We start from the raw sequence: 19,787 nt of genomic DNA on the forward strand, positions 1-19,787 counted from the left end.
CCTTGTGTTTCCAGTCCAAGTCTACCTGTGACACCTCTATCTTTGCAGCTTGATCTACCTGCTTGTTGTTTTGGTGTTCTTCATTAGCCCTACTCTTGGGGACATGGGCATCTACATGGCGGACTTTCACAACCAGCTTTCTTACTCGGGCAGCGATGTTTTTCCACTCTGCAGCAGCCCAGATTGGTTTTCCCCTACGCTGCCAATTAGCTTTTTCCCACTTTTCTAACCATCCCCACAGAGCATTGGCTACCATCCATGAATCAGTGTAGAGGTAGAGCTTTGGCCACTTCTCCCTTTCAGCAATGTCCAGGGCTAGTTGAACAGCTTTGAGTTCAGCGAGTTGGCTTGATCCACCTTCTCCTTCAGTAGCTTCTGCAACCCGTCGTGTGGGACTCCATACGGCTGCTTTCCACTTTCGTTTCATCCCTACGATGCGACAAGAACCGTCGGTGAAAAGAGCGTAGCCTGTGTCTTCTGATGGCAGTTGGTTGTACGGTGGAGCTTCTTCAGCGCGTGTCACTTGTTCTTCATCAGCGAGACCAAAGTTTTCACCTTCAGGCCAGTTGGTAATTATTTCCAAAATCCCAGGGCGATTCAGTTTTCCGATTCGGGCGCGCTGTGTGATGAGAGCAATCCATTTGCTCCATGTGGCATTGGTGGCATGGTGGGTAGAGGGAACCTCTGCTTTGAACATCCATCCCAGCACTGGTAGTCGGGGTGCCAGGAGGAGTTGTGCCTCTGTGCCGATTACCTCTGAGGCAGCTTGGACTCCTTCATAGGCTGCCAAGATTTCCTTCTCTGTTGGGGTGTAGTTGGCTTCAGACCCTCTGTAGCTTCGGCTCCAGAATCCCAGTGGTCGACCTCGAGTCTCACCAGGCACCTTCTGCCAAAGGCTCCAGGACAGGCCATGGCTCCCGGCTGCAGAGTAGAGCACGTTCTTCACTTCTGGTCCTGTTCTGACTGGGCCAAGGGCTACGGCGTGAGCGATTTCCTGCTTGATTTGGGCAAAAGCTTGTTGCTGTTCGGGGCCCCAATGGAAATCGTTCTTCTTGCGGGTAACCAGGTAAAGAGGACTCACAATCTGGCTGTACTCAGGAATATGCATCCTCCAAAAGCCTATAGCACCTAGGAAAGCTTGTGTTTCCTTCTTGTTGGTTGGTGGAGACATCGCTGTGATCTTATTGATGACCTCAGTGGGAATCTGACGCCGTCCATCTTGCCACTTTACTCCCAGGAACTGGATCTCTTGAGCAGGTCCCTTGACTTTGCTCTTCTTGATGGCGAAACCAGCTTCCAGGAGAATCCGGATAACTTCCTCTCCTTTCTCAAACACTTCTGATGCAGTGTTCCCCCACACAATGATGTCATCAATGTACTGCAAATGTTCTGGGGCCTCACCCTTTTCTAGTGCAGTCTGGATTAGTCCATGGCAGATGGTGGGGCTATGCTTCCACCCTTGGGGCAGTCGGTTCCAGGTGTACTGCACGCCCCTCCAGGTGAAGGCAAACTGAGGCCTGCACTCTGCTGCCAGAGGAATAGAGAAGAATGCATTGGCAATGTCAATAGTGGCGTACCACTTCGCTGCTTTGGACTCCAACTCGTACTGGAGCTCCAACATGTCCGGCACAGCAGCGCTCAATGGTGGAGTCACTTCATTCAAGGCACGATAGTCCACAGTCAATCTCCATTCTCCTTCAGATTTGCGCACAGGCCAAATGGGACTATTGAAGGGTGAGTGGGTCTTGCTGACCACCCCTTGGCTCTCTAGCTCACGGATCATCTTGTGGATGGGAATCACAGCATCTCGAGTTGTTCGGTACTGTCGGCGATGCACTGTCGAGGTGGCAATTGGTACTCTTTGTTCTTCCACCTTCAGAAGGCCGACTGCAGATGGGTTCTCTGATAGCCCAGGCAAAGTGTTCAATTGCTTAATGCCCTCTGTCTCCACAGCAGCTATTCCAAAAGCCCACTTGAGTCCCTTTGGGTCTCTAAAATACCCGTTCCGGAGGAAGTCTATGCCCAAAATGCACGGGGCCTCTGGACCAGTCACAATGAGATGTCTCTTCCACTCATTTCCAGTCAGGCTCACCTCAGCTTCCACCAAGGTCAAATTTTGTGATCCACCTGTTACACCAGAAATAGAAACAGATTCTACCCCCACAAGCTGCGATGGAATTATTGTACACTGCGCACCAGTGTCAACCAAGGCATCATATTTTTGTGGTTCTGATGTACCAGGCCAACGAATCCACACAGTCCAAAAAACACGGTTTTCCCTGACCTCTACCTGGCTAGAGGCAGGGCCCCTCTATGCCTGGTTATCCTTCTTTCCCTGGGCCTGTATCTTAGAGGTTCCTTCATGGGAATTGGACATGCCATCGTCTTTTCCATCATTTCCGGCAGTTTGGCTACATGCAACTGGAGCTACTTCCTTTTTGGTAGATCCTCCTTTCTGAGACTTGCGCTCCTTCAATTCACTCACTCGTGCTGCCAGAGCAGAAGTGGGTTGTCCACCCCACTTCCTCATGTTTTCCCCACTGTCACACAGGAAATTCCACAGCTCACTTCGTGGGATGTACCTTCTCTCTGGGGAACGTCCACGGAGAAGGCACTCTTTAATCTCCTGGTGATTCCTTTCCATCTTATCTTCCATTTTCTGCATACGTGTTTCCACAGCTGCGATTCTTGCATGTGTTGGGCCATGCACAGAGTCTGCATATGCTCGGAGCTTCACTGCCATATCCTGCACAGTCTCATTTGCACCATAGTCCGGTTTCATTATTGCTAAAGCAGAAGCGTATTCTGGTGGCCCAAGATGTATGAGTTTTCGCCACATGTATGGAATAACTCTGGCCCGGTCTGGACTTCTCAATCCTGGGTCATTTGTGAAGATAACCTCTACCACCCCTAGTTCTCTCAGGCGCTGGATCCCTTGTTCTATGGTCTTCCATGGGGTTTGCTGCATGTAGAGATCATCTCCGCACATGTATCTTTCAGCCACGCCTGTCAAAACCCGCCTCCAAAGACTGGTAGAGTCAGCCCCCCTTTTCATCACTTGGTCGATCACTGGATCATGTGACAGGGATCCCAAATGCCTCACTTCAGCACCATCCAGCATCACATCATCACCTGCCGCATCCCAAATACGGACCATCCAACTTATTATGGATTCATCAGACCGTCGGGTGTAATCCTTTCTTAGGCTGTGAAGGTCCTTTATGGACATGGACTCAGTAATGGTTTCTGTGCCTGAGTCCGTTGGTGGTTTTGAGGTTCCTTCCCCTGCATCTTTTGAGGTCCCTTCCCCTGCATCATCATCATCTTTCACTGGGCGATCAGTTTTGGTTGTGTGCTTTTTCCTTGTGACAGGAGCCACTGTCAGTGGCTTAGAATCTCCGTCTGGTTTGGGCTTGCTGTCTGGTTTATCTGCAGCCTGAGTGACTGGGGTATCTGCAGGCTTTGCTGACTGATCTTCCTGCCTCTCTACCATTACCTGCTGCAATGTGCGATAGGCATATGCCAAAGCCCAACATATTGCAAGGAGCTTGTTCTCATTGGAATTGTCATTGTATTTCTCTTTCAGATATTTTGCCACCTCAGCTGGTTTCTGAACTTGTCCAGGGGGAAACTTGCAAACTATTGGGTCAGAGAATTTTTTCAAGATTTGGCCTATATCCTCCCATTCCCCACACCACTCAGGATGTTCCACCTCTGGGTCAGGTGTCTCATCAGTCACCCTGGAAATCTGAGCTCTTATTCTAGACAAGCTGCGAGACATACAGAGCACATAGAGGAAGCTTACCAGATTAAATACCAGGAGGGTGGTCTCTTTAACATCCAGGGGAAACTGAACATTCTCAAAAGATGACCTATCAAATTTAAAGGGAAGGGAAACCCCATCTCCTCCTCCTCTAACAATCTGGGTGCAATTACTAATAAATTCCCAAAACAGGCTACTGAAGCTAGGACTGGGGTTAGGACGGAGAAACCACTTATCATACACACCTCGAACAGCTGCCTGTACCTCTGTCAACTTCTTATAAATCATTATCACTGAGCACAAGAAGATAGAAATCCTGATTCGTCTCCCTGCTCTGTAAAATTTACATATCAGGGACAAAATTGGAGCAAGTTGTGGATAGGCAAACAACCCTAGGGACCAAAAAAAAATCAGTACCTCAATGAAGCCTAAGGACCAAAAAGACATGAGTACATCAAGACAGAGAGACATTATGAACTCAACCAACATGGTGATTACTTTACTCCAACACAGAATAAGTAAATTCAAACCAAAATGTAATTAGCACAGGTTTTTTTTTCACTTTCCTTCAAGCCACACAGTTGGGCGCCACTAAATTTGTTCCGGTTTGGCCAAATTTAGAAATATATATATATTCTGAGAGAAGGCACAACCACCCCTCCCCCCACCAGGTTCGGGAAAAAAAAAAAAATTTCCTCGAAGGAAAGTGAAGAAAATAAAACTATTTATTTAACAAACACACGGGAAAGGAAAATAATGTTAAATGGTAAAATCTTTCGCTGTAGAGGAAAAACCTGGGAAAGTGTTCGAGTCCTCCCTTTGGTCTCCTCGGAGCTGGGGCTTGGCCAGGGCCAGGCCCTCTGTGCCCGGTGGAAAGTCCTCCCGATGTGCTCTGATGTTACAGCAATCAAGCAGTCCAGTAGAAAAGGGAGAAAATCCGAAATTCCAGAGAAGGAAAAGTTCGACTCTCAGTCTCTCTCCGGAGAACAAGAAGAACCGGAAAAAAAACTGGCCAAAAACTGACTGGAAAAGCTGCAAGCCGGGTGCTTCCTCGCTCCCCCCCCACTGCCCCAGCTGGGAAAAAAAACCTGCTATCTTTATGTCACCTTGAACAAGTTTCAAACTGCTTTGAGAAAGTTTTGCTCAGTTATTTTCTTCCCCCTCTCAGGCTCAGTTCAGAGGCATAGAAAGGCCAATAATTAATTTCTGGGCATAGGCAGTGATATGGGATACACATCATAAGGTCACCCCAAGACATTCCACCCCTTATCCCATATTGTTGGCTCAATGCCCAAACGAAGATATTCTAATTCTACACACACATTAATACATATGTAAATATATATATATATACAGCTATATACGAACAGTGACAGTGACAATCAGCAAGCAGGGGTACACAGGCATTCCACATTATAGGTGGTTTTCACACAACAATCAGATCTCCCTGTGATACACAATGTGTTGTGCCATCTTTCTGCATTACCCACCATGTGCAACCAGGTCCCTGAGCAAAGACAACCCCACGGACGGGTTTGTCTGTACTCGAGGCAGAATTTATCCACACAGGTTTTCCTAACAGACCTCTGACATGCACTACTGGGACCTTATCTCCATCGGTTGTATGCAGGGATTCAGATTGGGCTGGACCAGCTCTATTGGTGGAACCTCGGGTGTTAACTAACCAGGTGGCCTTTGCTAGATTCTGTTCCCAATTTTTGAAAGTTCCCCCACCCAGTGCCTTCAAAGTGGTTTTCAACAACCCATTACATCGTTCCACTTTGCCTGCAGCTGGTGCATGGTAAGGGATGTGGTACACCCACTCAATGCCATGTTCTCTAGCCCAGGTGTTAATAAGGCTATTCTTAAAATGAGTCCCATTGTCAGACTCGATTCTCTCAGGGGTGCCATGCCTCCAAAGGACTTGCTTTTCAAGGCCCAGGATGGTGTTCCGGGCAGTAGCATGAGGCACAGGGTAGGTCTCCAGCCATCCTGTGGTGGCTTCTACCATTGTGAGCACATAGCGCTTGCCTTGGCGGGTTTGAGGCAGTGTGATGTAATCAATCTGCCAGGCCTCCCCATACTTGTATTTGGACCATCGCCCACCATACCACAGGGGCTTCACCCGCTTGGCCTGCTTGATCGCAGCGCATGTCTCACAGTCATGGATCACCTGGGAGATACTGTCCATGGTCAGATCCACCCCTCGGTCTCGTGCCCACTTATAGGTGGCATCTCTGCCCTGATGGCCTGAGGCATCGTGGGCCCATCGAGCTAGGAACAACTCTCCCTTGTGTTTCCAGTCCAAGTCTACCTGTGACACCTCTATCTTTGCAGCTTGATCTACCTGCTTGTTGTTTTGGTGTTCTTCATTAGCCCTACTCTTGGGGACATGGGCATCTACATGGCGGACTTTCACAACCAGCTTTCTTACTCGGGCAGCGATGTTTTTCCACTCTGCAGCAGCCCAGATTGGTTTTCCCCTACGCTGCCAATTAGCTTTTTCCCACTTTTCTAACCATCCCCACAGAGCATTGGCTACCATCCATGAATCAGTGTAGAGGTAGAGCTTTGGCCACTTCTCCCTTTCAGCAATGTCCAGGGCTAGTTGAACAGCTTTGAGTTCAGCGAGTTGGCTTGATCCACCTTCTCCTTCAGTAGCTTCTGCAACCCGTCGTGTGGGACTCCATACGGCTGCTTTCCACTTTCGTTTCATCCCTACGATGCGACAAGAACCGTCGGTGAAAAGAGCGTAGCCTGTGTCTTCTGATGGCAGTTGGTTGTACGGTGGAGCTTCTTCAGCGCGTGTCACTTGTTCTTCATCAGCGAGACCAAAGTTTTCACCTTCAGGCCAGTTGGTAATTATTTCCAAAATCCCAGGGCGATTCAGTTTTCCGATTCGGGCGCGCTGTGTGATGAGAGCAATCCATTTGCTCCATGTGGCATTGGTGGCATGGTGGGTAGAGGGAACCTCTGCTTTGAACATCCATCCCAGCACTGGTAGTCGGGGTGCCAGGAGGAGTTGTGCCTCTGTGCCGATTACCTCTGAGGCAGCTTGGACTCCTTCATAGGCTGCCAAGATTTCCTTCTCTGTTGGGGTGTAGTTGGCTTCAGACCCTCTGTAGCTTCGGCTCCAGAATCCCAGTGGTCGACCTCGAGTCTCACCAGGCACCTTCTGCCAAAGGCTCCAGGACAGGCCATGGCTCCCGGCTGCAGAGTAGAGCACGTTCTTCACTTCTGGTCCTGTTCTGACTGGGCCAAGGGCTACGGCGTGAGCGATTTCCTGCTTGATTTGGGCAAAAGCTTGTTGCTGTTCGGGGCCCCAATGGAAATCGTTCTTCTTGCGGGTAACCAGGTAAAGAGGACTCACAATCTGGCTGTACTCAGGAATATGCATCCTCCAAAAGCCTATAGCACCTAGGAAAGCTTGTGTTTCCTTCTTGTTGGTTGGTGGAGACATCGCTGTGATCTTATTGATGACCTCAGTGGGAATCTGACGCCGTCCATCTTGCCACTTTACTCCCAGGAACTGGATCTCTTGAGCAGGTCCCTTGACTTTGCTCTTCTTGATGGCGAAACCAGCTTCCAGGAGAATCCGGATAACTTCCTCTCCTTTCTCAAACACTTCTGATGCAGTGTTCCCCCACACAATGATGTCATCAATGTACTGCAAATGTTCTGGGGCCTCACCCTTTTCTAGTGCAGTCTGGATTAGTCCATGGCAGATGGTGGGGCTATGCTTCCACCCTTGGGGCAGTCGGTTCCAGGTGTACTGCACGCCCCTCCAGGTGAAGGCAAACTGAGGCCTGCACTCTGCTGCCAGAGGAATAGAGAAGAATGCATTGGCAATGTCAATAGTGGCGTACCACTTCGCTGCTTTGGACTCCAACTCGTACTGGAGCTCCAACATGTCCGGCACAGCAGCGCTCAATGGTGGAGTCACTTCATTCAAGGCACGATAGTCCACAGTCAATCTCCATTCTCCTTCAGATTTGCGCACAGGCCAAATGGGACTATTGAAGGGTGAGTGGGTCTTGCTGACCACCCCTTGGCTCTCTAGCTCACGGATCATCTTGTGGATGGGAATCACAGCATCTCGAGTTGTTCGGTACTGTCGGCGATGCACTGTCGAGGTGGCAATTGGTACTCTTTGTTCTTCCACCTTCAGAAGGCCGACTGCAGATGGGTTCTCTGATAGCCCAGGCAAAGTGTTCAATTGCTTAATGCCCTCTGTCTCCACAGCAGCTATTCCAAAAGCCCACTTGAGTCCCTTTGGGTCTCTAAAATACCCGTTCCGGAGGAAGTCTATGCCCAAAATGCACGGGGCCTCTGGACCAGTCACAATGAGATGTCTCTTCCACTCATTTCCAGTCAGGCTCACCTCAGCTTCCACCAAGGTCAAATTTTGTGATCCACCTGTTACACCAGAAATAGAAACAGATTCTACCCCCACAAGCTGCGATGGAATTATTGTACACTGCGCACCAGTGTCAACCAAGGCATCATATTTTTGTGGTTCTGATGTACCAGGCCAACGAATCCACACAGTCCAAAAAACACGGTTTTCCCTGACCTCTACCTGGCTAGAGGCAGGGCCCCTCTATGCCTGGTTATCCTTCTTTCCCTGGGCCTGTATCTTAGAGGTTCCTTCATGGGAATTGGACATGCCATCGTCTTTTCCATCATTTCCGGCAGTTTGGCTACATGCAACTGGAGCTACTTCCTTTTTGGTAGATCCTCCTTTCTGAGACTTGCGCTCCTTCAATTCACTCACTCGTGCTGCCAGAGCAGAAGTGGGTTGTCCACCCCACTTCCTCATGTTTTCCCCACTGTCACACAGGAAATTCCACAGCTCACTTCGTGGGATGTACCTTCTCTCTGGGGAACGTCCACGGAGAAGGCACTCTTTAATCTCCTGGTGATTCCTTTCCATCTTATCTTCCATTTTCTGCATACGTGTTTCCACAGCTGCGATTCTTGCATGTGTTGGGCCATGCACAGAGTCTGCATATGCTCGGAGCTTCACTGCCATATCCTGCACAGTCTCATTTGCACCATAGTCCGGTTTCATTATTGCTAAAGCAGAAGCGTATTCTGGTGGCCCAAGATGTATGAGTTTTCGCCACATGTATGGAATAACTCTGGCCCGGTCTGGACTTCTCAATCCTGGGTCATTTGTGAAGATAACCTCTACCACCCCTAGTTCTCTCAGGCGCTGGATCCCTTGTTCTATGGTCTTCCATGGGGTTTGCTGCATGTAGAGATCATCTCCGCACATGTATCTTTCAGCCACGCCTGTCAAAACCCGCCTCCAAAGACTGGTAGAGTCAGCCCCCCTTTTCATCACTTGGTCGATCACTGGATCATGTGACAGGGATCCCAAATGCCTCACTTCAGCACCATCCAGCATCACATCATCACCTGCCGCATCCCAAATACGGACCATCCAACTTATTATGGATTCATCAGACCGTCGGGTGTAATCCTTTCTTAGGCTGTGAAGGTCCTTTATGGACATGGACTCAGTAATGGTTTCTGTGCCTGAGTCCGTTGGTGGTTTTGAGGTTCCTTCCCCTGCATCTTTTGAGGTCCCTTCCCCTGCATCATCATCATCTTTCACTGGGCGATCAGTTTTGGTTGTGTGCTTTTTCCTTGTGACAGGAGCCACTGTCAGTGGCTTAGAATCTCCGTCTGGTTTGGGCTTGCTGTCTGGTTTATCTGCAGCCTGAGTGACTGGGGTATCTGCAGGCTTTGCTGACTGATCTTCCTGCCTCTCTACCATTACCTGCTGCAATGTGCGATAGGCATATGCCAAAGCCCAACATATTGCAAGGAGCTTGTTCTCATTGGAATTGTCATTGTATTTCTCTTTCAGATATTTTGCCACCTCAGCTGGTTTCTGAACTTGTCCAGGGGGAAACTTGCAAACTATTGGGTCAGAGAATTTTTTCAAGATTTGGCCTATATCCTCCCATTCCCCACACCACTCAGGATGTTCCACCTCTGGGTCAGGTGTCTCATCAGTCACCCTGGAAATCTGAGCTCTTATTCTAGACAAGCTGCGAGACATACAGAGCACATAGAGGAAGCTTACCAGATTAAATACCAGGAGGGTGGTCTCTTTAACATCCAGGGGAAACTGAACATTCTCAAAAGATGACCTATCAAATTTAAAGGGAAGGGAAACCCCATCTCCTCCTCCTCTAACAATCTGGGTGCAATTACTAATAAATTCCCAAAACAGGCTACTGAAGCTAGGACTGGGGTTAGGACGGAGAAACCACTTATCATACACACCTCGAACAGCTGCCTGTACCTCTGTCAACTTCTTATAAATCATTATCACTGAGCACAAGAAGATAGAAATCCTGATTCGTCTCCCTGCTCTGTAAAATTTACATATCAGGGACAAAATTGGAGCAAGTTGTGGATAGGCAAACAACCCTAGGGACCAAAAAAAAATCAGTACCTCAATGAAGCCTAAGGACCAAAAAGACATGAGTACATCAAGACAGAGAGACATTATGAACTCAACCAACATGGTGATTACTTTACTCCAACACAGAATAAGTAAATTCAAACCAAAATGTAATTAGCACAGGTTTTTTTTTCACTTTCCTTCAAGCCACACAGTTGGGCGCCACTAAATTTGTTCCGGTTTGGCCAAATTTAGAAATATATATATATTCTGAGAGAAGGCACAACCACCCCTCCCCCCACCAGGTTCGGGAAAAAAAAAAAAATTTCCTCGAAGGAAAGTGAAGAAAATAAAACTATTTATTTAACAAACACACGGGAAAGGAAAATAATGTTAAATGGTAAAATCTTTCGCTGTAGAGGAAAAACCTGGGAAAGTGTTCGAGTCCTCCCTTTGGTCTCCTCGGAGCTGGGGCTTGGCCAGGGCCAGGCCCTCTGTGCCCGGTGGAAAGTCCTCCCGATGTGCTCTGATGTTACAGCAATCAAGCAGTCCAGTAGAAAAGGGAGAAAATCCGAAATTCCAGAGAAGGAAAAGTTCGACTCTCAGTCTCTCTCCGGAGAACAAGAAGAACCGGAAAAAAAACTGGCCAAAAACTGACTGGAAAAGCTGCAAGCCGGGTGCTTCCTCGCTCCCCCCCCACTGCCCCAGCTGGGAAAAAAAACCTGCTATCTTTATGTGACTTTGAACAAGTTTCAAACTGCTTTGAGAAAGTTTTGCTCAGTTATTTTCTTCCCCCTCTCAGGCTCAGTTCAGAGGCATAGAAAGGCCAATAATTAATTTCTGGGCATAGGCAGTGATATGGGATACACATCATAAGGTCACCCCAAGACACTTTTGTATTGAGGTACAGCAGTAAGACCATGCTGCTTGATTTAATAATTTTTCTGTGGAAGCTAGCCGTAAGTACACGTCCACAGCTATGGCCAGTCGGGTCCCTGGCTTACACTTTTATAAGTCAGGTTGAAGAATCAGCACTGCCATTTTAATATGCCTGGTGGTAGTGATTCATCGAAGTTTGGCTGAAGTAATGGAAGCCATGGAGAAGGTGTATGTCATGTTGTTTTCCCATTCTGGCCTTGGTAGTTTCCTTTTGGAATGTATTAGCAATTACACCCAGTTTGTTAGGGGAAAAGCAGGGGATGATAACTCCCAGCCCTTCATCTCCTTCTTCCCCTTCAGATCTGGCACGTCACCTTTTGAAAGTGTCCAGTTTCCCCTGGATGTCAAAGATGCCACCTCCTTGTTATGTTATCTAGCAGGGTTTCTCTATGTGGTCTCCAGCTTGTCTAAAAAAAGGGCTGAGATCTCCAGAGGAGTTGCCCAGACACCTGCCCCAGTTGCAGAAAATCCCAAGTGCTGTGGGGTATGGGAGGACACAGGCCTGACCCTGAAGCACTGTTTTGACCCAGTAGCCTGAAACTTCCCCCCTGAATGAATTCAGAATCCAGCTGAGGTGGGGAAGTATCTGAAGGAAAACTGCAATAACAACACTGATGAAAAGGAAAAGCTCATTGCCATGTGCTGGGTCCTGGCTAACGCTTACCGCACACTGCTGGATTCTGTAGGGCAGAAGATACAGCCAGAGGGGCAGGAGAATAAGCCAGCAGGTGCCCCAATCACTCCAGCTGCAGCTAAAGCAGATGGGGAGCCTAAACCAACAACAATTGCCCCTGTCCAGAGAAAGAAACACAAAGCCAAATCCATTTGCCCCGTGGATGATGATGAGCAGCCAGGACCTTCACAGCCAGCAGAGGAAGTGGAACCTGAAATCATTACCGAGTCCTGTCCATAGAGGGCCCTCGTACCCTGAGGAAGGATTCCACCCAATGGCCTGATGAAACTATATGAAGTTGGATGGTCCGAATCTGGGACACTGCAGGTGATAGTACAATTCTGGATGGCACTGAAGAGAGGCATTTGGGGTCCCTGTCACTTGATCTAAGTATCGACCAAGGGATGACAAGGGGCCCTTGAAGCTCTCAGTCTCTGGACAGTCTTACTGCTGTACCTCAATACAAAAGTGATTCAAACCAAAATTATTTTAATTTTTTTTTCCGCTTCCACGTGCCCCTTAAGTTGGGCGCCAAATTTATGTCTTGGTTTTGGAGACAAGACCTCAGGAGGAAACACTCTGGAATGAGTGTCTCCTCCAAAGGGAAAAGGGCCTCCCCTTTTCCTCCACCAGTAAGACAAGTGGGTCACAAGAACTGGAAGTGGGAAATAAACCCCAAACTGTTTATTAGAAAAAAACAAAGCAGGGTAGAACAGGGGGAAAAAACCCCAAAATACAACAAATTCCCAGAGAGGGAACAGACACATGGGCTCAGACCAGCCAGGGCCACCCTGTGGGCACACCAGTGCCAACTCGCAGGCTCCCTGGACCGGAGGGAAGGGAAGGGAGGCAGTGGGGCAAGGGGAGGGAAGGGAAAAAGAACAAGAAAAAACCAACAGAACCTTTTTCCAGCAAGTTGGAACACCAAAAACCCAAGGAGCCACACAGCGCTCCCGGCGCACTCCCTCCCAGGCCCTGCTGAGACCCTGGAGCCCCCGAGCCGTTGGGCTCTAGCTGTTGAACCGACCCGCACCCGGGTCCCGTGGATCCGGCCCCACCCCCAGGTCCATCCTAAAGACACAGCGTCCTTGGGCACTGAGCGGAGGGTTAAGGAATAAAGCAGCCTCATAACATCACCCCAGGACAGTGTTCCAGTAGCGGGCCTGTTTCTCCCCATACAGTGTGTCCCCCACGCAGTGCCCCACCTTGCTGTCCAAGTGCAGGAGCTGCTCCAGGCTGTAGCTGAACCTCACCACCAACCTCGCCTGTTTGGTACCATTAATGAAGCGACACTCGGACTTTACCATGTGCTGGAAGAGCCCTGTGTAAGCAGGACAGAGGTCAGGGAGTGCCCCCCCAGCAGCCCCCAGCACCCGACAGCAAGCCAAGAGCTCAGGGGGCCACCCTGGATCCCCACTCCACTGCCCCTTGCTCCACAGCCGCAATGGGACCTTCCTTCCCACAGTCCCACCCTCATTTCCACCCTTTTTCCATTTTCTCCCCTCCTTTCCCATCAATCCCCATTTGCCAGCCCCTGCCCCCATCAGTTTGGGGGTCGCAGTACCCCCTTTTGCCTATTTCCTAACCCTTTTCACACAATCCTCCCAATCCCCAGGCCACCCCTTCTCAGTTTTGGGATCCCACCCTTCCCATTCCCCAATTTCGAAGCTTTCCCACACCTCTCCCATCATCCCCCCGTTCTCAGACCCTTTCCCATTCTTGCTTTAGGGGGTCCCACTCCCCCTCCAACTCATTTTATGGGTCCCACACACCCATTTTCCCTCCTCTCCCCACCTTTCCCACCATACTCGGACTCCTCTTCCCACCCCCTCGGCTCACCTGAGAGCTCCATTCCTGTGGCCAGGGGGGCTCCCAGCACCACCAGTGCCACCAGTATGGCCCCAGCTGCCCTATCCCCAGCTCTGGGCAGGTGCTGAAACCTCCCCTCTCCCTTAATTCTGCTCCCGGGGGGCACTGGGGGTGAGGGGGGCCCCAGGGGGGGAGCTCTGGGTGTGGCAGATCCACCTGGCACCTGGGCAGTCATCAGCAAGAAAAGCTCAGAGTGGCTAAAAATTGTTTAGTGACTTCTTTAATTGGCTGAGGAAAGGCCCAGGAGCTGAGATAAGGACCAGGAGAACTCCTGCCCCAATCACCAGCATGGAAACACAGACCCAGTCTGGGGACAGGGATTGCATTTATTAGCAATGAAATCAGAGCACGAGAATGAGAAGTGAAATAAATCTCTCAAACATTCCCCGCAACCATGGGGATCATCTGGAACAGGGGTCACCAGGTCTCTGCCCAACGGGGGTCACTGTGCATCACCCCACACGGATCCTCTGCTGTGAGATGAAGTTGGAGCAGTGCACGAAGCTGTTCCCGCACTCGGGGCACTTGCAGGGCTTCCCTTACAGGTGGCACTGTTGGTGTCTGGTCAAGTGAGAGCTCCTGGAGAAGCTGTTCCCGCACTCGGGACACTCGTAGGGCCTCTCCCCGGTGTGGATTCGTTTGTGCCTGGTGAGGTGGTAGTTGCACCTGAAGCCCTCCCCGCAGTCGGGGCAGCGGAAGGGCCTCTCATCTGTGTGAATCCGCTGGTGCAGGAGGAGACTGGAGCTGGTCTGAAACCTCTTCCCACACTCCCCAATCTCGTAGAGCCGTTTCCAAGTGTGGACCTGGCGGTGGCGGATCATGTTGGAGGGGTGGTTGAAGCTCTTCCCACATTCCCCACACACATAGGGCCGTTCCCCGGTGTGGATCAACCAGTGGTGGATCAGGTTGTTGCTCTGGCTGAAGCTCTTCCCACATTCCAAGCACTTGTAGCATTTCTCCCTAGTGTGATGCTGCTCATGGACCACCAGGTTTGAGCTCTGGCTGGATCTCCAGCCACCTTCCCGGCACAGGGTGGGTCTTTCCTCCTCACAGCTCCCTGGGCTGCGTTTGCAGCCCCTCCTCCTGTGGGATCGCCGGTGGTATTCCTCCCCGCTGGATTCCTGCGCCATGGAGCTGCTCAAAATGGCCTCTTCCACCAGGTTCTGCCGCGGGGATTTGTCCTCCCTGGGCTCTGTCCTCAGCTCCTTGTCTGGGGGAGGAAGGACAAGGAGAGGACGGGATTTGCCTGCGTGCCACAGGGAAGGGGAAGGAGATCCTCCCAGTCCGTCCCCGGCAGGACAGCATCGGCAGCGGGGTTGTCCTGCAGCCGGGGGCGATGCTGGGCTGGGAGATGAAGCAGGAGAGAGGGGGAAAGGGGCAGGAACTTCCTCCTCACCTGCCTGGCGGTCCCAGGGAATCTTCCTCTTCCTCACAGCTTCGTCCTCCATCTGGCCAAGGTTTGGGAGTGGGAAATCCTGGTGTGGAGGGAAAAAACAAGGTGTGAGTTTGTTGGCTTATGGATTCCTCCTGCCCAAGTACTTCTCTAGAAGTCACCGGGCGTATCATGACTGTAAAATAGTCTCAAACACCATTCTGGTTTTACCTGGCATGAGAAATGAACCCCACTGATCTGCCCCAAGAGAGATTAAGGTGGGAGTTACAATTCACCAAAGAGATGACAAGAAATACCATGATACAGCTGTAACCCACAAAGGCTGAGTATAACCAGGCACCCTGGGACAAGAGCAGAACGGTGGTGGTTAGTTCCTGTGCCGAGCACCACCTGGTCCCACTGCATGCAAAGCAAAAGGAAAGAAAACAAAACCTGTTGGTCGGAGTGGTGGACACGGTCCTGTCCAAGTGATGGGAGCAGTCTTGTCAACAGCGGTGGTCACCGTCCTTTTGGAGTTCTGCTCCTGCCCTGGATCTGTTGAGTGTTGCCAGAAGGCCCCAAACCCAGATTTTATATGCTCAGGTTCAGGTGGGAGTGCTCAGCCCCTCCCCCAGGGCGGGCAGTTTCACAATGGAATGATGTCATCCTGGGAGTCATGGGATATTTTGGGAGCCTTGATGGTCTCAGTCCTTGCAGCTGCCCATTGTGCTGGGGCCATTCAGTCCATGATGGCCCATCAGCAGAGGTGAGCCCTCAGGCTGGGTGGGACTGTGCTGCTGCTACCCCAGAGGGAGTTATCACAGCTGAGTCATTGGTGTGCAGAAAAAGAAACACTGCCCTGCCTCCCAGGGTTTGCCTCTCCTTCCTTATCTCATTTAACAGCCAGCTCCTCATAGCCTGAGGGGTCGGGGGTGCACTGGGCAGCTCCTGCAAACAACCCATCATGAACAGCTCATCAGAAATGAGATAAGGGGAGTGGAATGCACAGTTTGGTCTCACCCCCAGAGGGCTAAAGTGGCACCCTGCTCCTGTCAGCAGCACAGGCTGGCAGGGAGATGGCATTGTAAGGTCTTGCTCCACTTGGCTTTCAGCCCAGTAACCCACGGGCAGGGTCCCTTCCCACCCCAATCCTGCCGGGGTTCTGGCAGGGACTCGCTTCCCTTTCCTTCCTCCCTCTGCTTCCAGCTGGGAATGTGCTGGGAAATGCCCAGCAAAGCAGCCTTTGCTGTCTGCTCTGGGAGCCCACCCAGCTGCTGGACCTTGTCCCCTGGCCCTGCACAGCTCCCGTGGGAGCTGAGGAGGTGTCATAATCCATCAAAGACCTCCCAAAATGCTCCCAAAATTATTCCTGAGGCCTTGCTCCACAGGACTGCACACGATGCCAAGTGATGCCCCAGACCCAGAGTCTGCTGCAAGAGACAGTGTCCAAGTGCCCTCCCCCAGGTGCCTTCTTTCTACTAGGCCTGGCAATGTTTTTGTGGCCCTGGTGTTCCATGAGGCCCCTCTCTATAACAACTGGCCCTTGGATCCATGAGATTCCATTGCGTCATAAAGATGTTCTGGGTTCCATGAGGCCCCGCTGTGTCACAATGGACACTGGGTTCCATGGGCTGGGAAGAGCAGAGGTGGGAAGAGGCTGGGCCATTGTCCCTGGCTGTGCTGCTGTGCTGGGAGTCTCTTCCCTCCAGCTGTGCCCACAGGCACTGTCCCTGCAGAGCCAGAGAAGGGCTGAGGAACAAACCTTGGACACACAAGTCAGGGCAGACCCTCATTTTTATTCAAATGCACAGGGAAGAAGCCTCCTGAAAGTCTTTGTGTTTCCAAAGATAGGTAGATGTTCATGTAGAAATGCTAAGAGCAGTACTACAGGGTTTTATAAAAAATGGCATAACACGAGAAAAAGAAGAAAAGAAGGCACCAATGAAGAAATGGACAAATAGGAAAAAACCAGCTGAGATTGTAAAGAGTTACATTCTGAAGGTTCTGGAGAAGAAAAGAGAGAGTTTATTCCTTCTGAAAAGATACAGTCATCATTTTCCTCAGGGCATCCTTGAGCTCCTGGTTCCTCAGGCTGTAGATGAGGGGCTTCAGGGCTGGAGGCACCACCGAGTACAGAACTGGCACATCCAGGGATGGGGACGAGATGGAGGGGGGCTTCAGGTGAGCAAATGTGCCAGTGCTGATAAACAGAGAGAGCACAGCCAGGTGAGGGAGGCACGTGGAAAAGGCTTTGTGCCGGCCCTGCTCAGAGGGGATCCTCAGCACGGCCCTGGAGATCTGCACATAGGAGAAAAGCATGAACACAAAACAACCCAAAAAAGGAAAAGTACTAAAAGCAAGAAGCCCAAATTCCCTCAGGTATGTGTCTGAGCAGCAGAGCCTGAGGATGTGTGGGATTTCACAGAAGAACTGGCCCAGGGCATTGCCCTGGCACAGGGGCAGGGAAAATGTATTGGCCGTGTGCAGCAGAGCAGTGAGAAAGGCACTGGCCCAGGCAGCTGCTGCCATGTGGGCACAAGCTCTGCTGCCCAGGAGGGTCCCGTAGTGCAGGGCTTTGCAGATGGACACGTAGCGCTCGTAGCACATGATGGTGAGGAGGAAATCCTCTGTTCCAAGAAAGAAGACAATCAGAAACACCTGAGCAGCACATGCTGTGTAGGAGACGTGCCTGGTGCCCCAGAGGGAATTGTGCATGGCCTTGGGGACAGTGGTGCAGATGGAGCCCAGGTCGGTGAGGGCCAGGCTGAGCAGGAAGAAGAACATGGGGCTGTGCAGGTGCTGGCCGCAGGCTCCGGCGCTGATGATGAGGCCGTTGCCCAGGAGGGCAGCCAGGGAGATGCCCAGGAAGAGGCAGAAGTGCAGGAGCTGCAGCTGCCGCGTGTCTGCCAATGGCAGCAGGAGGAAGTGGCTGATGGAGCTGCTGTTGGACACTGCTGTGTCTGGCCATGGGCACCTGTTCATGGAGAAAGGACAGTGACAAGCCAGGACAGGCTGCTTGGAGCCAAACCTGTGCCATTCCCTGCACACTGTCCCGCTGGGACTGCCCCACCCTTGTTCCTGCTCTGGGAAAACCTTCAGCCAGTTCCCTGCCTGAGCTCCACTTGTGCTGTGTGAGTGTGCCAGGAGCAGCCAGGCCTGAGCGTGGGGGCTCTCGAGGAGCCATCCCTGCCCCGCTGCCCTGGGTTTGTGGCCTTGTGGCAGAGGGACAAGGCTGGAGAGTCAGGATTTGTCAGTGCAATCCCTCCTAGAAAGGCTTGGTAGCAGTTTTACTCTCAGTTCCACAGGACAGGGATGCAGGAGTGAGTTTTTGGAAATGTTTTCCTACCCACACATCATTCCTGATTCTCTGAGGTCAGAAATCCCCAGCATTTCTGCTGCACTCCCAGTTTGCCACTGAGAGAGGTGAGAGGCAAAGGATTCCCTGTGGCTCAGGGCAAGCTGAGGGGCTGCATGGGCTTGTCCCCAGCTGGCCTGGGCTTGGCCCTTTGGCTGCAGGCAGAGCACAATCACACTCCCGGCTCACCCTGGGATAAACCAGACCCTGCCCAGAGCAGAGGCATCCCTGAATGTCTCACCCTCTCTAAAGGTCTCTGAGCAAGGGCTCAGCACCCCCTTCTGCCAGGGACACTCACGCTGCCCTTGGCAAACCCAGCAGCATTTCCTCAGCTGTGGCATGTCTGCACTTCCCCGGGGGACATTCAGGGGACTTGGAGAGGCTCTGGCACAGATTTGCACCCAGGAGGGCAGCTCAGAGCTTGGAAGGACACCGTGAGGGGAGCTCTGGGTGTACCCTCGATGGTATCTCAGGGAAAGGGACAGGCTCAGCTCATTCCCCTTTCCCATGGACTGCTTTGCCCACAGCCCCACAGCAGCACAGACACAGCACAAGGACTGTAATGAACCTCTCAGGGCTTGGTGCTGAGGCCCTGAACATCAGTCCCTGACAGGGACTGGTAGAAACCTCTCAAGAATTCTGAGTCAGATTCAAACTCCAAAATTCCTGATACCGTTAATGGGTCCCAGTGAGGGACACGACTGAGAAAGTGTCCCCAGGCTCTGGTCAGAGCAGAGAACTGGAGGCAGGGATGACAGGGGGGGACAAAGAGAAGCCAAGTCTTGGTGCCCTGGGGCACAGCAGCCTCTGTGCCACCAAGGGCTGGGAGGAGACACCTTGTCCTGAGGCCCTGGGGCCTCCTGGGCACAGCCCCAGCAAGGCTGGGCATTGTTACCCCCTTGTCCTGCCCTCAGCATCCCCCCACATCCCAGTGGCCTCAGGGATCTGCTGGAAGGAGTCCCTGGGGAGCCTTGGTCAGGAATGGCCCTGGGGGCTCCTGAATGCTCCCAGGGATTGCAGGTTTTCCAAAGGACTTTGGCTTTGGCTTTTGCCTGAGAGTGTCTGAGAGCCTTGTGCAATCCTGGCCTCCAATTATCTGCTTTAATTAGTCCCTGAAGAGCCTTTGTCAGTAACAACACTCAGTGGGGCTCATTACAGCTTCAAGGTACTTCTGTTTTTTAAGTACTTGGTGTTCCCCTTTTGATACCAACTCCATGAGAGGTTTGTGCAATCAAGGCCTCCAATTATCTGCTTTAACGAGTCCCTTGAGAGCTTTGTTTTGACACTCAGTGGGGCTCATTAATGCTCTGAGGTACTGAAGGATTTTAAGGTGCTTTGGATTTTCCTTCCCACACTGAGTCTCTGAGAGGTTTTTGTGCAATCCTGGCCTCCAATTCT

At 51.3% G+C, this 19,787-nt stretch overlaps 1 protein-coding gene across 1 annotated transcript; it reads right to left on the reverse strand.

Moving 5' to 3' along the window:
* Positions 1–17,059: 17,059 nt before the first annotated feature.
* Positions 17,060–18,016, reverse strand: LOC309584169 (olfactory receptor 14J1-like; the record flags this gene model as incomplete). The annotated part of the gene is made up of 1 exon (XM_082300112.1): positions 17,060–18,016. One exon carries the CDS (start codon positions 18,014–18,016, stop codon positions 17,060–17,062), a length of 957 nt encoding a protein of 318 aa, XP_082156238.1.
* Between the last annotated feature and the right edge of the window lie 1,771 nt (positions 18,017–19,787).

The sequence above is a fragment of the Coloeus monedula genome, assembly GCF_965178545.1.
Source record: "Coloeus monedula genome assembly, chromosome: 37".
Classification (NCBI taxonomy): Eukaryota; Metazoa; Chordata; class Aves; order Passeriformes; family Corvidae; genus Coloeus; species Coloeus monedula.